The sequence below is a fragment of the Bos grunniens genome, chromosome 15, assembly GCF_055505025.1.
Source record: "Bos grunniens cultivar Pamir isolate PY7600 chromosome 15, Bosgru_T2T1.0, whole genome shotgun sequence".
NCBI classification, from domain to species: Eukaryota; Metazoa; Chordata; class Mammalia; order Artiodactyla; family Bovidae; genus Bos; species Bos grunniens.
This window is the reverse complement of record NC_141179.1, coordinates 55,953,830-55,969,691: the sequence shown is the minus strand read 5'-3', so window position 1 is coordinate 55,969,691 and position 15,862 is coordinate 55,953,830. Positions and strand designations below refer to the sequence as shown.

Sequence of the window (15,862 nt, the reverse complement as noted above, 5' to 3'; positions counted from 1 at the left end):
TGTAACTCTCTACTCATCTGCTTGCATGCAGCAGGTAGAGAGAAAATGGACAGCAAGGCTATAAGAATGATAAGAAGTCACAGTGGGGCAAGACAAGGTTGTTACTAAAATAATGGGCCATGTAATGTAAACTGGTCATGAGAAACGCTGGGCTGGATGAAGCACAAGCTGGAATCAAGATTGCCAGGAGAAAGATCAATAACCTCAGATATGCAGATGATACCACCCTTATGGCAAAAAGTGAAGAAGAACTAAAGAGCCTCCTGATGAAAGTGAAAGAGGAGAGTGAAAAAGTTGGCCTAAAGCTCAACATTCAGAAAACTAAGATCATGGCATCTGGTCCCATCACTTCATGGCAAATAGATGGGGAAACAGTGGAAACACTGTCAGACTTTATTTTTGGGGGCTCCAAAATCACTGCAGATGGTGACCGCAGCCATGAAATTAAGAGACGCTTACTCCTTGTAAGGAAAGTTATGACCAACCTCAACAGCATATTCAAAAGCAGAGACATTATTTTGCCAACAAAGGTTCATCTAGTCAAGGCTATGGTTTTTCCAATGGTCATGTATAGATGAGAGAGTTGGACTGTGAAGAAAGCTGAGTGCCAAAGAATTGATGCTTTTGAACTGTGGTGTTTGAGAAGACTGTTGAGAGTCCCTTGGACTGCAAGGAGATCCAACCAGTCCATCCTAAAGGAGATCAGTCCTGAGTATTCATTGGAAGGACTGATGTTGAAGCTGAAACTCCAATACTTTGGCCACTTGATGCGACAAGCTGACTCATTTGAAAAGACCCTGATGCTGGGAAAGATTGAGGGCAGGAGGAGAAAGTAACAACAGAAGACAAGATGGTTGGATGGCATCACTGACTCAATGGACATGAGTTTGGGTAAACCCCGGGAGTTGGCGATGGACATGGAGGCCTGGGGTGCTATAGTCCATGGGGTTGCAAAGAGGCAGATACGACTGAGAGACTGAACTGAACTGAATGTAACTGGATAAAGAGGACGTGTCTGAAGGTCACCAAGAAGAACAATGAACAGGAGGCTAACATACAGGCTGAACAAGCCAAGGCAGTCATCAGAGAGCAAGATGCTAGAATCAGATTCTGAATATGGACTGACAGAATGATGACCTGATTCAGAGTAGAACCATGGGAGTAAATAAAAACGATGGGACGCAAGAGGTTGCCGGTGCCAAAGATCAAGCAAATGAAAGGCCAAAGTGTTGAATGAATCATCTGTGTGTTAATGTCATCCATCATAACAAGCTTTTCAATACAAAGAAAAACTGTTTCTCTTTCCTATGTTATCTGTGTACTTTGTTTCTCTGTTGCCAAAACACATGATGAGTAATGGGGTTATAACAGAGACTGGCAGGGGAAAAGAGCATGTCTCAAAGGAATAGGTTCTTGTATGTTTGCTTTGCCAACCGGGTAAAGAGGTTAGAATCTAGAAAAAGCAATGTGGAGCATGAAAACCCCAATCTCATCTCCTGAATCTGAATATACCTACTAGCATATAAGAAAATTAACAGCTACCAGTGGGTACCCATGGGGTCTTCAGAACATCAGATTCAGTTAGGGCAAGAGATAGGCAGAATTCCCTGAGAAGAGAGCCTAAAGACACAGGATTTTACAAATGCACTTTAGAGGAAGCAGCTGGGGGACTAGATGGCTGGCTCAGGGTCAACAAAGTAGAGGGCATTTTGAAGGAAATGGAGACGATTACAAAAGGTTTACAAGTATTTTGATAGAAGGTTGAGGTATTCCCATTTGGTAGCTTCTATTTTCTTTATAAAGTCGGAAATGAGATGCTTTATCAAGAATGAAAGGGAAAACTGCAGATGGGTAAACACAAGAAGAGGCTTGAGACAGTCAGATAGAAAAACCAGATATCTAGGATGTATCAGTCCAACTGAAATAGACGACTCTGAATTTACAGTGCTCCAATCTTTCCAACTGTTTGATTTCTTTTTCCTGTAGGTAAGTGGGTTAAGGATGATGGAGTAAGAATATTTAGGATACTGAAAAGAGACAAACTATAAGCCTGAAGCTACTAGGTTAACGACAGTGGCCTAACAAGGGCAGGATGATGGAGGAAGTCTATAAGAAGGTGCATAAATCTCAATAGGCTTTTAAAATGACAATAGATTAAAAACAACAAATTAATGCCAGTGATAAAATAATCCTCCGGAGGCGGGGTCGGGGGGGCGGGCGGGCGGAATCTTTTGTTGGTCTAAGTTCTAAATAACTGCTGAAGTGACTGTTTGATTTCAATATAAATGCAATCTTCAAATTAGGATGTCTTCATTATGCATACGCTAATATTAAACTTTATATCAACATGAAAGTTAATCTGAAGGACTACTTCCAAGCTTTCTCTGGACACAGTCTGTGTCCCCAGACTGTCTGGTATTACATATTCCCATGCTTAAACAGTAGCTTCAAAATAAACAATGATATAGCAATGTGCAATTTTCTTAGTTCTGAACTATTTTTTTTCCTGGTGTAGTTATATAAGGTTCAGTTCAGTTCACAGTTCAGTCGCTCAGTCGTGTCCAACTCGAAGGTTATCCAGATACAAAAACATTTACAATCAGCCTTGAACAAGGTACAGTAAAACACAAACCTTTAAAATTGCTCCCTAAAGATGGGTACACAGAAATCGTGTTCAAAAGAAAAAGTAAATACATATATATATGTATTTTTTTTTCAATAAAAGAAAATTTTCTGCTTTTCTTTTTTGGCTATTATCATCTGTGTCATTTCATGGTTGTTACCGAAAATAATTTTATCATATAGAGAAAAGGGTATTGAAAATGATCCATCCTGGGCCTTCCCTGATGGTCCAGTAGTTAAGACTTCTCCTTCCAACTCAAGTAGTGCCGGTTCAGTCCCTGGTCAGGGAGCTTAGACTCCACGTGCCTCCAGCCAAAAAACCAAAACCAAAACAGAAGCAATATTGCAACAAATTCAGTAAAGATTTAAAAAATGGTCCACATTTAAAAAAAAAAAAAAGACCCACTCTAAATGTCAAAACGTGAGGTATATGCAACTGAGAAGTGGTTCTGACATTACCTTCTCTACACTCGGAGACATGGGAGGTAGAAGAAACAGCCTCCTCTTGAAGACTCCAGGGTGATACTTTCAGAGGAGAAACAGTGATTTAACTTATATCAAGAAGTTTTATACTACTGTTATATAGTAAAGAGGTTGAAAACTTGTATATATAATAATCACTGAAGAGCGATATCAGAAAACACAGCAAAGATCTCAGAGGGAAGTGAGAAGAGGGATAATAGATTGGACAGAGGGTAACAAAAGTTAAGTCCTCATAAAAGAGTAAGAAGAGGAGTGATCTTCCCCTCTCCTCCTTTGGGGAAAGACAAGAAGAATAGAATATATAATAGGAAATCACATATAACTGTGAAAAACTAAATTAAATTTGATATAATAGGTAGTAAAATGCCATCACAAGTTTTTAAAGGAAAAATCATGTAATGAAAAGATTTACATCAGATTATTCTCTTTGCCAATATTAAATATAGTTCTTTAGACAGAGCTGTACTAAAAAAGAGAAGGGAATTTCAGGGAAATAGAATTCCAAATAATTTCAGTAAGAAGGTTAAAAATAATCCCCATTTTTTAAAACTTGGTAAGTTGCACGGTTGTGGAAATTGTTAAAGAATTCAATATCAATTTCCTTGTAGAAACTTTCCAGTTTTTCCACACCCTTTTAGTAACTGTTGAAAAATAGTCTATAAGCAAATTTCAATGAACAGAGCAAAATTAAAAGATGGAAAGCATGTCTATTTTAATAGCTATTTTTATAAAATAAAAATTCTGCCAAGTAAATCAAAATCACATTCCACAGCATTAACAGCCAATCTGCATTTGCCCAGGTTTAACAGCACCTGTTTCCCACAAAATTTGTAAAGGTTTTTTTTTTTTAATCCTACAATTAAGCATGCAAGGTGCATAAACCTACCGTACTTGGAAATGCCAAGATGTTTCCATATGGAAAATGAATTTGGAAGAAAAATCACTCTCCATTTTAAATTTCTAAAGACAACTTCACAATGTGTGCATATAATATAGGTTTGCTTAAATGTATCAGTGCAACTAATGGTATATGCTACGTAAGCCACTTAGGTGCTCAACTTTACATCAAAATTATTTAATTATAACACCTATTTCTGGGAGGTGAAGAAAAGTAGAAGGGGGATTTAGGTGTAAGAAGTTAAGGCTTTAAAGTCAGAAAGGCATAGGCTCAGCCCCCAGCTCTGTGACTTACTTGTGTGAACTTGTGCATACTACTCAACCTGTTTTTAAATCTCTAAAATAGGTTTAAAATACCAATCTTTCAGGACTGCTATGAGAATTAAACTAAACAAAAAATCTAAGACCTGGCATGATTACCAGGATTCAGCAGGCATTCAATTATTATTACTAGGCTTTGCCTCCTCAGTATTTGTCCTTAAGTGCACAAGATACTATATTTTATTCATTTCTGAATATTTGTTATTCAATTTGTTCTCTTCTAAAATCACAAAGCATTCTTATTCCCCCAGTACTTTCAACCATACATATAACAAATTTGTCTTATTTCCTCTATTAAAATGTAAGCTCCTTGAGCACATGGATGTTAAGCTCAGAGTCTTAGCTACAGAAGGTACTCAACAAATATCTGCAAATAAATGAATACATCAAATAAATTCAAGCATTAAGTACAGACTAACAAATATCTGTGACATATAGTCCAGTAAATTTTCCAAAAGGTAAGATTTTAAAATTCAGAAATATTTTTGTCATTCACTGTTTCTTTCTTAATTTTAATATACCTAGACATCCGCCTCCTATTTTTAGAAAGTGCCCTGAGTTTTGTTCAAAAGAAAAATCCCTTGGTGGGGAGGAAATTTCAAGTTACAGAATGAGGTTTGCTGTGCATTAACAGGAGGCAATGAACTCAGCACTAGTGAAAGAGCCAATGAGCACTGCCAAAACAACAGCAATGCTGATGCTGGATTTTATTAACTGAATATCTGTTATGCAGTAGGTACTGCACTTAGCAGACATTATCCGTACAACACCAGCACTTGTCCTATCGGCACTGTTTCTTAGGTGCCCAAGGTCACACGGTCTTTCCTAACACCCAACTACAACCACAGATCTTACTCTCCTCGACCTCACTTCTCTGCCCCAAGCTGGGATTAGTTATTTCTCTCTCCTGTAGAACCCTGCACACTCACCAACATAGCACCTTCGACTTTGTATTGTAACTGTGGGTTTATTCCTCTGTATCTTCCACTAGAATGAAAACTGTGAGCCTAAGTCACCTTAATACTGCATCCTAGCTCTTAGAACATAATGTCTGGAACACTTCTACTTGTTTAATGTTGGCAGGAGTGAATGAACGGATGAAATGGTGGAGGCAGAATTACAACTGGTACCTGACTCCGAATAATTTTTTTCTTTTCTTAAATTTTTGGCCATGCTGTGTGACACGTGGGATCTTAGTTCCCTGACCAAGGACTGAACCTGCACCCGCTACATGGGAAGCATGCGGTCTTCAGCCCTGACTGCCAGGGACATCCTGACTCCTAACTTTAGATTTAATTCTATACCCTGGTCCCCACCAATGCCCCACCTAATAATAATCCCATTGTGTAAATTTGTATTATTTTGTAAACTTGACTTATTCAAGATTTTTATAAAAATTTGTGGGATTTCTTCAACTCACAAATTAGATGTTAATGAAACAAATTATTACCAAATATACCAACTGATTTGATAAGCTGGCACCATGAAAACAAGCAAATCTAGTTATTTCATATGAGAACATTCTGGGTTTAGTAAGTCAAAAAGGCAGATATGTTGACACCAATAACCATAGATCTTATTACAGTCCAAAACACAACTTCTAAAATCCTAGTAACAATATTACATACATTTATTATTTTGGAGACTTATATAAAGCAAAGTAGATAAAAGGCTTGGAAATAAATCCATGAATTTTTGAAATATCCACTTGATTTCACTAAACTGATTTTTCAATAACTGTGTGCATAAATCTGTTAACTACATAAGTTTAAAGGTTAATTTAAGATGACTTATTAGAAAGCCTAAAAACTTCTTGCCTGCTTTCTAGATGTCAAAGCTCAAAATTACATACATAAGTTAGCTAGTCAGTTTCCTAGAATGAATATGCTGTCTACAAATTCCATATACTCAGTATGTTTGAGAAAGACGTATCTCTTGTGGTTTTTTTGCAATTATAAAATTGCAAAAGGAATCACCTCAACTCATCATCTTACCCAATTTCAACACACAAAAGGACAATTTAGGAGCCCCTAAAGTCATTCTGTTTAAGTATGGATTTCACAGGAGGAGGGAACTTGAAGGATCATTGATCTGGGAGCAACCAATGCTAACATCTAGGTTGTCATAATCAATCTGCTTTAATTATCAACAAGGTTTTCCCATTTCTGACCAGTCATTTGGAGCTGACCTCTGACAAGTACTTACAAGTCATCGAAATCTCATTTTATTTTATTGCCTCATATTTGTTATTGGGCTAATCTTTACCTGTTCTACATCACACAACAGCTTAAATATTTGAATGGCCCAGCAATAAATTTCCATGGTCCCCCTGGGTCAGTCAGATGTTAGCTGTTAAGTAAAGCTAAAAGGATCTATGCTTCATAAATTTCCTTCAGGGTCCACATTTGCTCTTACAGGCTAGGCTTTCAAGCCCAAACATCTTTATAGCTTTGTGCAGTGATTTATTAACTCCTCCTTGTTTTTATCCAAAAAGATCAATCACATATGTATCAATAAGCTGGTGTGCTGGTGACTGCTTTTTATTGTACATATAACCACCTGCCTTTAATACAAACTCGAGTCTAAAGCTTTTGTAAGCGCTTGCTGGATTTTAACAACCTTCACCTGTTTCTAATTTGGTACAAAACATATGGTTTAGCTCTGCTATTTCATTCTAGGCCAGCTTTTCCTCTTATGGACCCAACAATATAAAAGAAAACAAATCCAGAGCACAAAAACAGAAATTTGGAGGATGTTACATACACACACACACCCCCCCTACACTTACTTGCCCCATTACTTCTGAATAGCACTTTTGACAAATAACAGGAATGAATTATTTTACAGATACGAAATTATTACATTTCTTTTGCAAATAATTAGATGTGTTCCACATTACTCTTGAGGTTTCTAAGAATTATGTTCAAACTGCGAAAATGGTTGTCTAGCTGGCAACAGCCATATCTAGCTGCTGTGTGGTTAGGGAAGAGAGTATCCTATCTTTTTATTAAGGAATCTACACCTGGCTAAGTGAAACCAAATTTCCCTTTTTCTCTCCTTATCCCTCTCTAAATGAGACCAAAAGTTTAAGAGGCAGGGTGCCGGCAGCTCTCTCAGAGAACCACCACCTAACCCAGCATGGTAAAGTCAATACTAAAATTCAGTGTGTCTGGGTGATAGGGTATGGAGGAGTAAATCCTCAGGAAAAAATGACTAATAGAAATGACTAGGAAAGGCAAAGAAGTCAACACAGCCTCCCACGGCTCTACCAGACTTTTCCATACAGTTACATTTGCAGTCATGGTGGGACCTGACAACACTGGCCACAGGTGGCATTTAATCTCCCATTCATATTCCTCTCATCCTTTGAGGCCCACCGCAAATACTCAATCCACTGAAGCCTCCCCCAGGTCCCAGGTCAGAATGGATGGTGCTTTAAGATATATCCGTATTTACCCTTCATTTGGAAGCATGTACTCAACGTATAGCTTTGCTTTACAATCATGTATTTACATGTCTCTCTCTTGTACAATATATTACATAACAGGCACTGAATAAATGCTTGTTGAATTGCATTAAGTTGGTTTACAAATAAAACAGGTTTTGTATAAATAAAGCATACTTAAAATTTTATATTTATTTATTAAAATAATACATGTACAGGGTTTAAAATGTCAATTGCTCTACAAACCTGATGACAAACATATTAGTTTATATGTTTACTAGGTAATACCTTATCTCTACCTCAACTCCTAAACCCAATGCTTTAAGCTGCTTTTAAAAACTTTACCCTACACGTAGAACCCTCTTACACTGTTGGTGGGAATGCAAGCTAGTACAGCCACTATGGAGAACAGTGTGGAGATTCCTTAAAAAACTGGAAATAGAACTGCCTTATGACCCAGCAATCCCACTGCTGGGCATACACACTGAGGAAACCAGAATTGAAAGAGACACGTGTATCCCAATGTTCATCGCAGCACTGTTTATAATAGCCAGGACATGGAAGCAACCTAGATGTCCACCAGCAGATGAATGGATAAGAAAGCTGTGGTACATATACACAATGGAGCATTACTCAGCCATTAAAAAGAATACATTTGAATCAGTTCTAATGAGGTGGATGAAACTGGAGCCTATTATACAGAGTGAAGTAAGCCAGAAAGAAAAACACTAATACAGTATACTGACGCATATATGTGGAATTTAGAAAGACAGTAACAATAACCCTGTATACGAGACAGCAAAAGAGACACTTTTGTATAGAACAGTCTTTTGGACTCTGTGGGAGAGGGAGAGGGTGGGATGATTTGGGAGAATGGCATTGAAATATGTATAATATCATATATGAAACGAGTCGCCAGTCCAGGTTCGATGCACGATACTGGATGCTTGGGGCTGGTGCACTGGGAAGACCAGAGGGATGGTATGGGGAGGGAGGAGGGAGGAGGGTTCAGGATGGGGAACACGTGTAAACCTGTGGTGGATTCATGTTGATATATGGCAAAACCAATACAATATTGTAAAGTTAAAAAATAAAATAAAAAAAGGAAAAAAAAAATAAAAACTTTACCCTACACATAAATATAATTAATATCCTATATTCCTGTTTCATGATTCTCTGGCTTTGGAAACAATCTATTGACAACCTACTGAGGAAGACGAGAATTTCTCTTTTACACGTTGCTTCCCCATCTCTTACCAAAACACCCACACTTTTTAACATTTTCTCAACAGGGTCAACACCAGAGTTTTTTGGAATTCCCTGGTGTTCTGGCGGTTAAGACTTAGTGCTTTCACTGCCAGGGCCCAGGTTCAGTCCATTAGCTGGGAAACTAAGACCCCACAAGCCACGTGTGACCAAAAAAAAAACACACCACATTTTGGGGTGAAATTAATATGCAATGTTACAATATTATAACTACGTAACTACTACTTTGAGTTGAGTCACACAATCAATAACACTTGTATTTTCTTTCTTTTCAACTTGGTTCTTCCTGGAGTTCAACAGCCATCTAGTTTCTTCATTTACTGATGTAGTGTGTGTTTGTCACTCAGTCGTGTCTGACTCTTTGTGATCCCATGGACTGTCCCACCAGGCTCCTCTGTCCATGGAATTTCTCAGGCAAGAACACTGGAGTAGGCTGCCATTCCCTTCTCTAGCTCTTCCCAACCCAGGAATAGAAACCAGGTCTCCTGCATTGCAAGCAGATTCTTCACCGTATGAGCCACTAGGGAAGCTTCATTGATGTACCTCTAACTAATTCATACCCTGACTCCCTGAAAGCAATGAAAATTTCCTCAAAATGTAATTGACTAAATCAGACAATTTGTCCACTTCACTCTTTGCCTGCCTGCTCTGTAGGCCAGTTGAAGAGCTGACCTTCTACAGTTTCCCTTCACCATCATTCTGAGAGCCCTTTGCTTCTTTGCTGCTCTGGATCCCTTCTTTTCCTTGAATAATGTCTACCTTTCACTTGGTTTGTTCCCCTGTATTAGTAGAGCACATCTTTCAGGAGTTCCCTACGAAAGGTGTGTAGGTCCAGTTTTTAGGATCTCTATGACTGAAATGACTTTTCTACCCTCTTATCTGATTGATACTTTAACACATACAGGCATACCTTGTTTTTATCGTGCTTTGCTTTATCATGCTTCACAGATACTGCATTTTTTACAAATTGAAGGTTGTGGCAACCCTGTGGTAAGTCTACCAGCACCACTTCTTTTGGACAGAATTTGCTCACTTTCACGTCTCTGTGCCACATTTTGATAATTTTTGCAGTATTTCAAACGTTTTCATTATTTTATTTATTATGGTGATCTGTGATCAGTGATCTTTGATGTTCAGTTCAGTTCAGTCGCTCAGTTGTCTCTGACTCTTTGCGACCCCATGAATCACAGCATGCCAGGCCTCCCTGTCCATCACCAACTCCCAGAGTTCACCCAGACTCACGTCCATCGAGTCAGTGATGCCATCCAGCCATCTCATCCTTTGTCGTCCCCTTCTCCTCCTGCCCCCAATCCCTCCCAGCATCAGAGTCTTTTCCAATGAGTCAACTCTTCGAGTGAGGTGGCCAAAGTACTGGAGTTTCAGCTTTAGCATCATTCCCTCCTAAGAAATCCCAGGGCTGATCTCCTTCAGAATGGACTGGTTGGATCTCCTTGCAGTCCAAGGGACTCTCAAGAGTATTCTCCAACACCACAGTTCTAAAGCATCAATTCTTTGGCGCTCAGCCTTCTTCACAGACCAACTCTCACATCGATACATGACCACAGGAAAAACCATAGCCTTGACTAGACGGACCTTTGTTGGCAAAGTAATGTCTTTGATGTTACTATTTTTGATAATAATAAACATCTTTGATGTTACTATTGCAAAAAGATTACCACTTGCTGAAGGCTCAGATGATAGTTAACAATTTTTAGCAGTGAAGTATTTTTTTATTAAGGTATGTACATTCTCTTTTTAGACATAATGCTACTGTACATGACAGACTACAGTATAGTGTAGACCTAACTTTTATATGCACTGCTGCTGCTGCTAAGTCACTTCAGTTGTGTCCGACTCTGTGTGACCCCATAAACGGCAGCCCACCAGGCTCCCCTGTCCCTGGGATTCTCCAGGCAAGAACACTGGAGTGGGTTGCCATAGGAAACCAAAAAATTAGCTTTATTGTGGCAGCCCAGAATCAAGCCCACAGTCTTGCTGAGGTATGTCATATGTAAGCTGAACTTATAGAGATAATTTTCCCATGGCATTTTGAGGGCCCTGTTCCTTCACTTTCTTTCAGTGTTGCCTTTGAGCAGTCAGCTAGCACCATTCCCATTCCACCACATGTATCTGCCCCCTCTGCAAGCCTTCAGAATCTTCACCGTACCTCTACCATTTCAAAATATTAGTATCATGCTGCTGGGCACTCACTCACTCCTACAGTCTGAAATCAAATCTTTCAATAACCGGAATTTTTCTTGTATTACTTCTTGGGATAATCTCCTACCCTCCTGTTTTCTCCTCTTTTCCTGTCCTCATTGTTACATGAATGTTGGACTGAATTTTTAATGGTTTTTTTTTTTTTGGTTGTTGTTGAGATTTCCTCAAGTTCACCTTCCAACTTTCTGTCCTGATTTTTTTATTCCATCATTTTCCTTTCTGAAGCTCTGTCTGTCTTCTAATGAATGCTCATTTTCATACCATCTTGTTTTTGTTCTTGGATTAAGTACTTTTCCTTGTCTCATAGAGCATATTAATAGTCTTTAAATTTTTTTTGCCTTTTATATGAAGTCAAGTTTACTGAGGTATAATTGATATGTAACATTATATTAGTCCCGCTGTACAGTGTTAGGTACTTATAGATTTTTCAGTTTTTTGTTGATCCCTGTTTTCTTCCTTCCACATTTCTTTGATTATTTTAGCTTCCATATTTCATGTAAGAGCTCTCTCCAAATATCTGATGGTCCTTGGTTGACCATTCATTTTAAAAGTGAGGCATTAAAAAAGTGAGGCACTAAAAAAGTGACTGAAAATTTGCCACAGGATTGGCCAAGTGGCAAGTTTTATTACTCTGGGGTGGTCCGCTAAGGCTTAACAGTTTCAGTGGAACACATACAACTGTAAGGAATTGTATTTACTCTTGTGAAGTGAAAGTTGCTCAGTTGTGTCCAACTCTTTGTGACCCTTGGAATTCTCCAGGCCGAATACAGGACTGGGTAGCCTTTCCCTTCTCTAGGGGATCTTCCCAACCCGGGGATCAAACCCAGATCTCCTGCATTGCAGGCGGATTCTTTACCAGCTGAGCCACAAGGGAAGCCCAAGAACACTGGAGTGGGTAGCCTATTCCTTCTCTAGCGAATCTTCCCAATCTAGGAATCGAACCGGAGTCTCCTGCATTGCAGGCGGGTTCTTTACCAACTGAGCTATGTAGACATTCACTTAATTTCTCTTCTTAGTTTGACAACTCTGCCTTTATTTATGGTGGCTGTCCCTAAACCCAGGGTTAGTCTAGTTCATTCCATCTCTTTTTTTTTTTTTCAGACTACAACAAATGTATTTTCAAAATTGTAATTACATATTACCAAATAAAGTAATGAACAACTCTTAATTTAGAGTGCAAAATAAAAGCCCCTTGTTATTTTCAAGGTGCAAAAGCAAGAAAATACAACATAAACTTATCCACATTTTTAAATAGTTGTCTGTGTGATGAGTAAATGCCATTTAAAAACACTTTCAATAGAAAAATGATTTATAAACCAGTTTACAGGAGATTAAAAAAAATCAATGTTTAACACCAACTTTAACTATAAATAACTAAAAAGAAAATTGTCCTCTCTTCTGTTTTTGCTTCAACATTTATGTCTTCTGCTCTTTGCCTTTTGGAGAAAACATTGCATTGTAAGGCTGCCGTCTTTTTGGACGAGGACAAGGTAAACTTCATATATTCTGCAGATGCAGGGAGAGGTAATTGCATGAGAATGACATTATTATGGCACATTTCTTTCTTTTTTTAGAAACTTTTTATGTTGTACTGGAATATAGCCGATTAGCAATGTTGTGATAGTTTCATGTGAACAGTGAAGGGACTCAGCCATTATATACATGGATCCATTCTCCCACAAACTCCCCTCTAATCCAGGCTAGGACACACTGACTCCTAATCCAGACTTGAGCTTTTTGGGATTTTTGCAGCAAGAATCAGGGCTGCTTCCTAACTTTACCCCTTGCATACTCTTAAATTTTTCCAGTCGGCTAAGTAGGTCAGTTGCTACTCCTCCATCCATTTTCAGGTTTTCACAAATTTTTGTTGATACGTCCTTTCTCTTGAGGTTGCCTCTCATATTCTTTTCATCACTATGGGTTTATGCCTTTAAAATTTTAATCCTTTTTTTTTTTTTTAGTGTCACTTAGGGGATAAAAAATAAGCACATCTGTTCAGTTAGAAGTTTAAAGGTCATTAACAACTAAAATAGCTTTTATCTGTCATATTTGTGTGCTGTGCTTTACACATATAATCGAATTTTTAAAACAACCCTATGGCAGAGATGGGTCATCATTACCCAATATTCATTCTCTTTTTTTGTGGTTAGCAGACCCCTAAAGGTTATTAGTTCACTCAGAAGAAACATATTTCTCGGTCTCTTGTGGAGGCTGGAGAATGTGGAAGTCTTTAGATCTTCAGAGAAGGGAAGAGCGCCCTTTTCTTGCTGGTTGAATAATGACTGACACTCCAACAACCATTTTGTTTGATAAGAGCCATACCCTGGGGATGGCAGAGCATAGAGCTTGAAGGAGCCTGGATTTTCTGAAGCATTTATGGAACTTCATTCCAACCCTGGATTACTGATTCCTGGATTTTTATGTGCAATAATAAAATTTTATATGCTTAAGTCATTGTTAATTTGAGGCTTCTGTTATATACAGACAAACCTCAAACCGATACCATTTCCCCAAAATGACGCTTAGAAAGTGATTTGTCCAAGATTAGGGTGAGAAGGAGGAGAGCTAACTCAGGTCTTATACCAAAGTCCGTATTTTAACCCCAGGCTTTCTTCAAACCTTTCTTCAAACTATTGTATCCTAGAACCAGATACACATATATGTCACAATTTGAGAATTTAATTTGATTACTATCCCACGAAAAAATAATATAAATGTATGAGCCAGAGTTCTGCTCACTCTTACACAAGAGGTAAGAATAACTTCTTTTCTGAATTTTACTTAACTAAATGATAGGAAAATACGCTTTTGAATCATGCAAAATCAGTTATGTGTTTTTCACTAAATGTGGATATATTGTTAGAAATGACCTATCTAATTGAAAAGGTAGAGTTTAGCACAGACAGAAGGGAAGTTATTGTACAGAATTATGAAGATCCATACCAGTTATTAAGATGCTCTTCACGAATAAAAAACAGTGATTCCAAACATAAGCCCCACATTAAATGGTACAGTAGCTTACAGAGAGAGTAAAAAGCCAGTAATGTATTTATTAACAAATCGGTTCTTAACTGATTTGCTGAGAAATACTTCCCAGATGCCCCTCAACTGATAGTAATTATTTCCATGTCTTTGTTGATGATGCATATATAACTCATGTGGCACTCTTCTATTTTAAATTTTAAATTGGAGAATAATGAGGAAATTACTATACACTCACTACCTATTTTTTAAAATTTTTTGCCTTTTTTGTTAAAATAAATGAAGCATTTACAGATAAAGTAAGCCTCCTTTGTTCCCTACTCCTACTACCATTAGTTAGGACTCTCTCAACTTCAACTAACAGAAAATCCAAATTAACTGATTTAAATAAAAAGAATGGAGAAAGATTCAGTTCAGTTACTCAGTCGTGTCCGACTCTTTGCGACCTTATGAATCACAGCACACCAGGCCTCTCTGTCCATCATTAACTCCTGGAGTTTACACAAACTCACGTCCATTGAGTCAGTGATGCCACCCAGCCATCTCATCATCTGTCGTCCCCTCTCCTCCTGCCCCCAATCCTTCCCAGCATCAGGGTCTTTAGTTTCAACTAACTCAGGAACTTGATAACTTTATCCAAAACCCAGGATTTCCCATCCTTCCTCTCTGCCACTATCTATATATATTACTAGCTCCCCAAGTCATATGTGGCTTAGTACATAAAACCATTCCCAGAAACACCTCAGAAAACTTGCCTTAACTGTGACAGAGTTTATGCATGGAACCAGGCACTGGTGATTGAATGGAATTACTCTGACTGGTAAAAAGCCAGTTCTAATTTGCTCCCTGGGGCTGAGCCCCAACTTCCATACAGCAAATGAAGAGAAAGTAGTAACCAAATGGATCTCTGCTGATAAGTAGGAATCCAAGAATGGCTGTGGGCAGACAAGCAACTTCACCTGCAATGGCTTTTCTCACAAGCCCCTAGCTTTATAAATTTGGTGAACATCTATATACATCACTTTTTATACTCCTAAAATACAAATGTTTAAATCAATAATGATAGACCATGTATATCATTCTGCAACTCACTTTTCCCCTCAATATTTTTTTTTTATTATAAGGGGAATAATAACAGCATTAACCTCATATTGCTGTTGTGACAATAAATATATAATTATATAGGTAAATCATTTTCAACAGTATCTGAAACACAGTAAGAGCAACTATAATTTTCTGAGTGACTACTATTGTTGTTATTAATCTTTGTATTCCTAGAATACAGAATCTATTCATATTTATTGTGGGTTTTTACTGTGTGCATTTGGCTAAACAGGAACTATTTCCCAGAATACCATCACCCATTGGATCCAGGCTAGAACTGAACAACAATTGGTATGAGATTTGGAAGACAGAAGTGAAGCAGCCACCATTAAGCTCTGAGGCAAATGGTGGTTAGACCCAGTAAGAGACAGACATCAGGCCGCCTGCGGCTCCATCTGGTCTTTGTGCTCCCGTTCTGCGTTGAGCTCTTGTTCCCAACTGCTGGTGCTGCTGACAAACAGTGACTCCAGGCCCACTGACAAATGCAGCAGTAACAGTCTTCCATAGACGTCTCCCTACCTG

General features: G+C 38.3%; 1 protein-coding gene across 10 annotated transcripts in view; it reads right to left on the bottom strand.

Moving 5' to 3' along the window:
* The window catches only part of UVRAG (UV radiation resistance associated), a 331,316-nt gene that overhangs the window by 89,700 nt on the left and 225,754 nt on the right, over window positions 1-15,862 (bottom strand). For 2 of the 10 annotated variants that reach the window (XM_086338471.1, XM_086338475.1), the window contains one exon: window positions 12,497-12,760. The exons of the other annotated variants lie outside the window; for them this stretch is intronic. In XM_086338471.1, coding sequence (XP_086194597.1) covers window positions 12,664-12,760 — 97 coding nt within the window. In that variant the 3' untranslated portion in view covers window positions 12,497-12,663. Of the gene's footprint in view, window positions 1-12,496; window positions 12,761-15,862 lie in introns of those variants that run through there. 10 annotated transcript variants of the gene reach the window in all.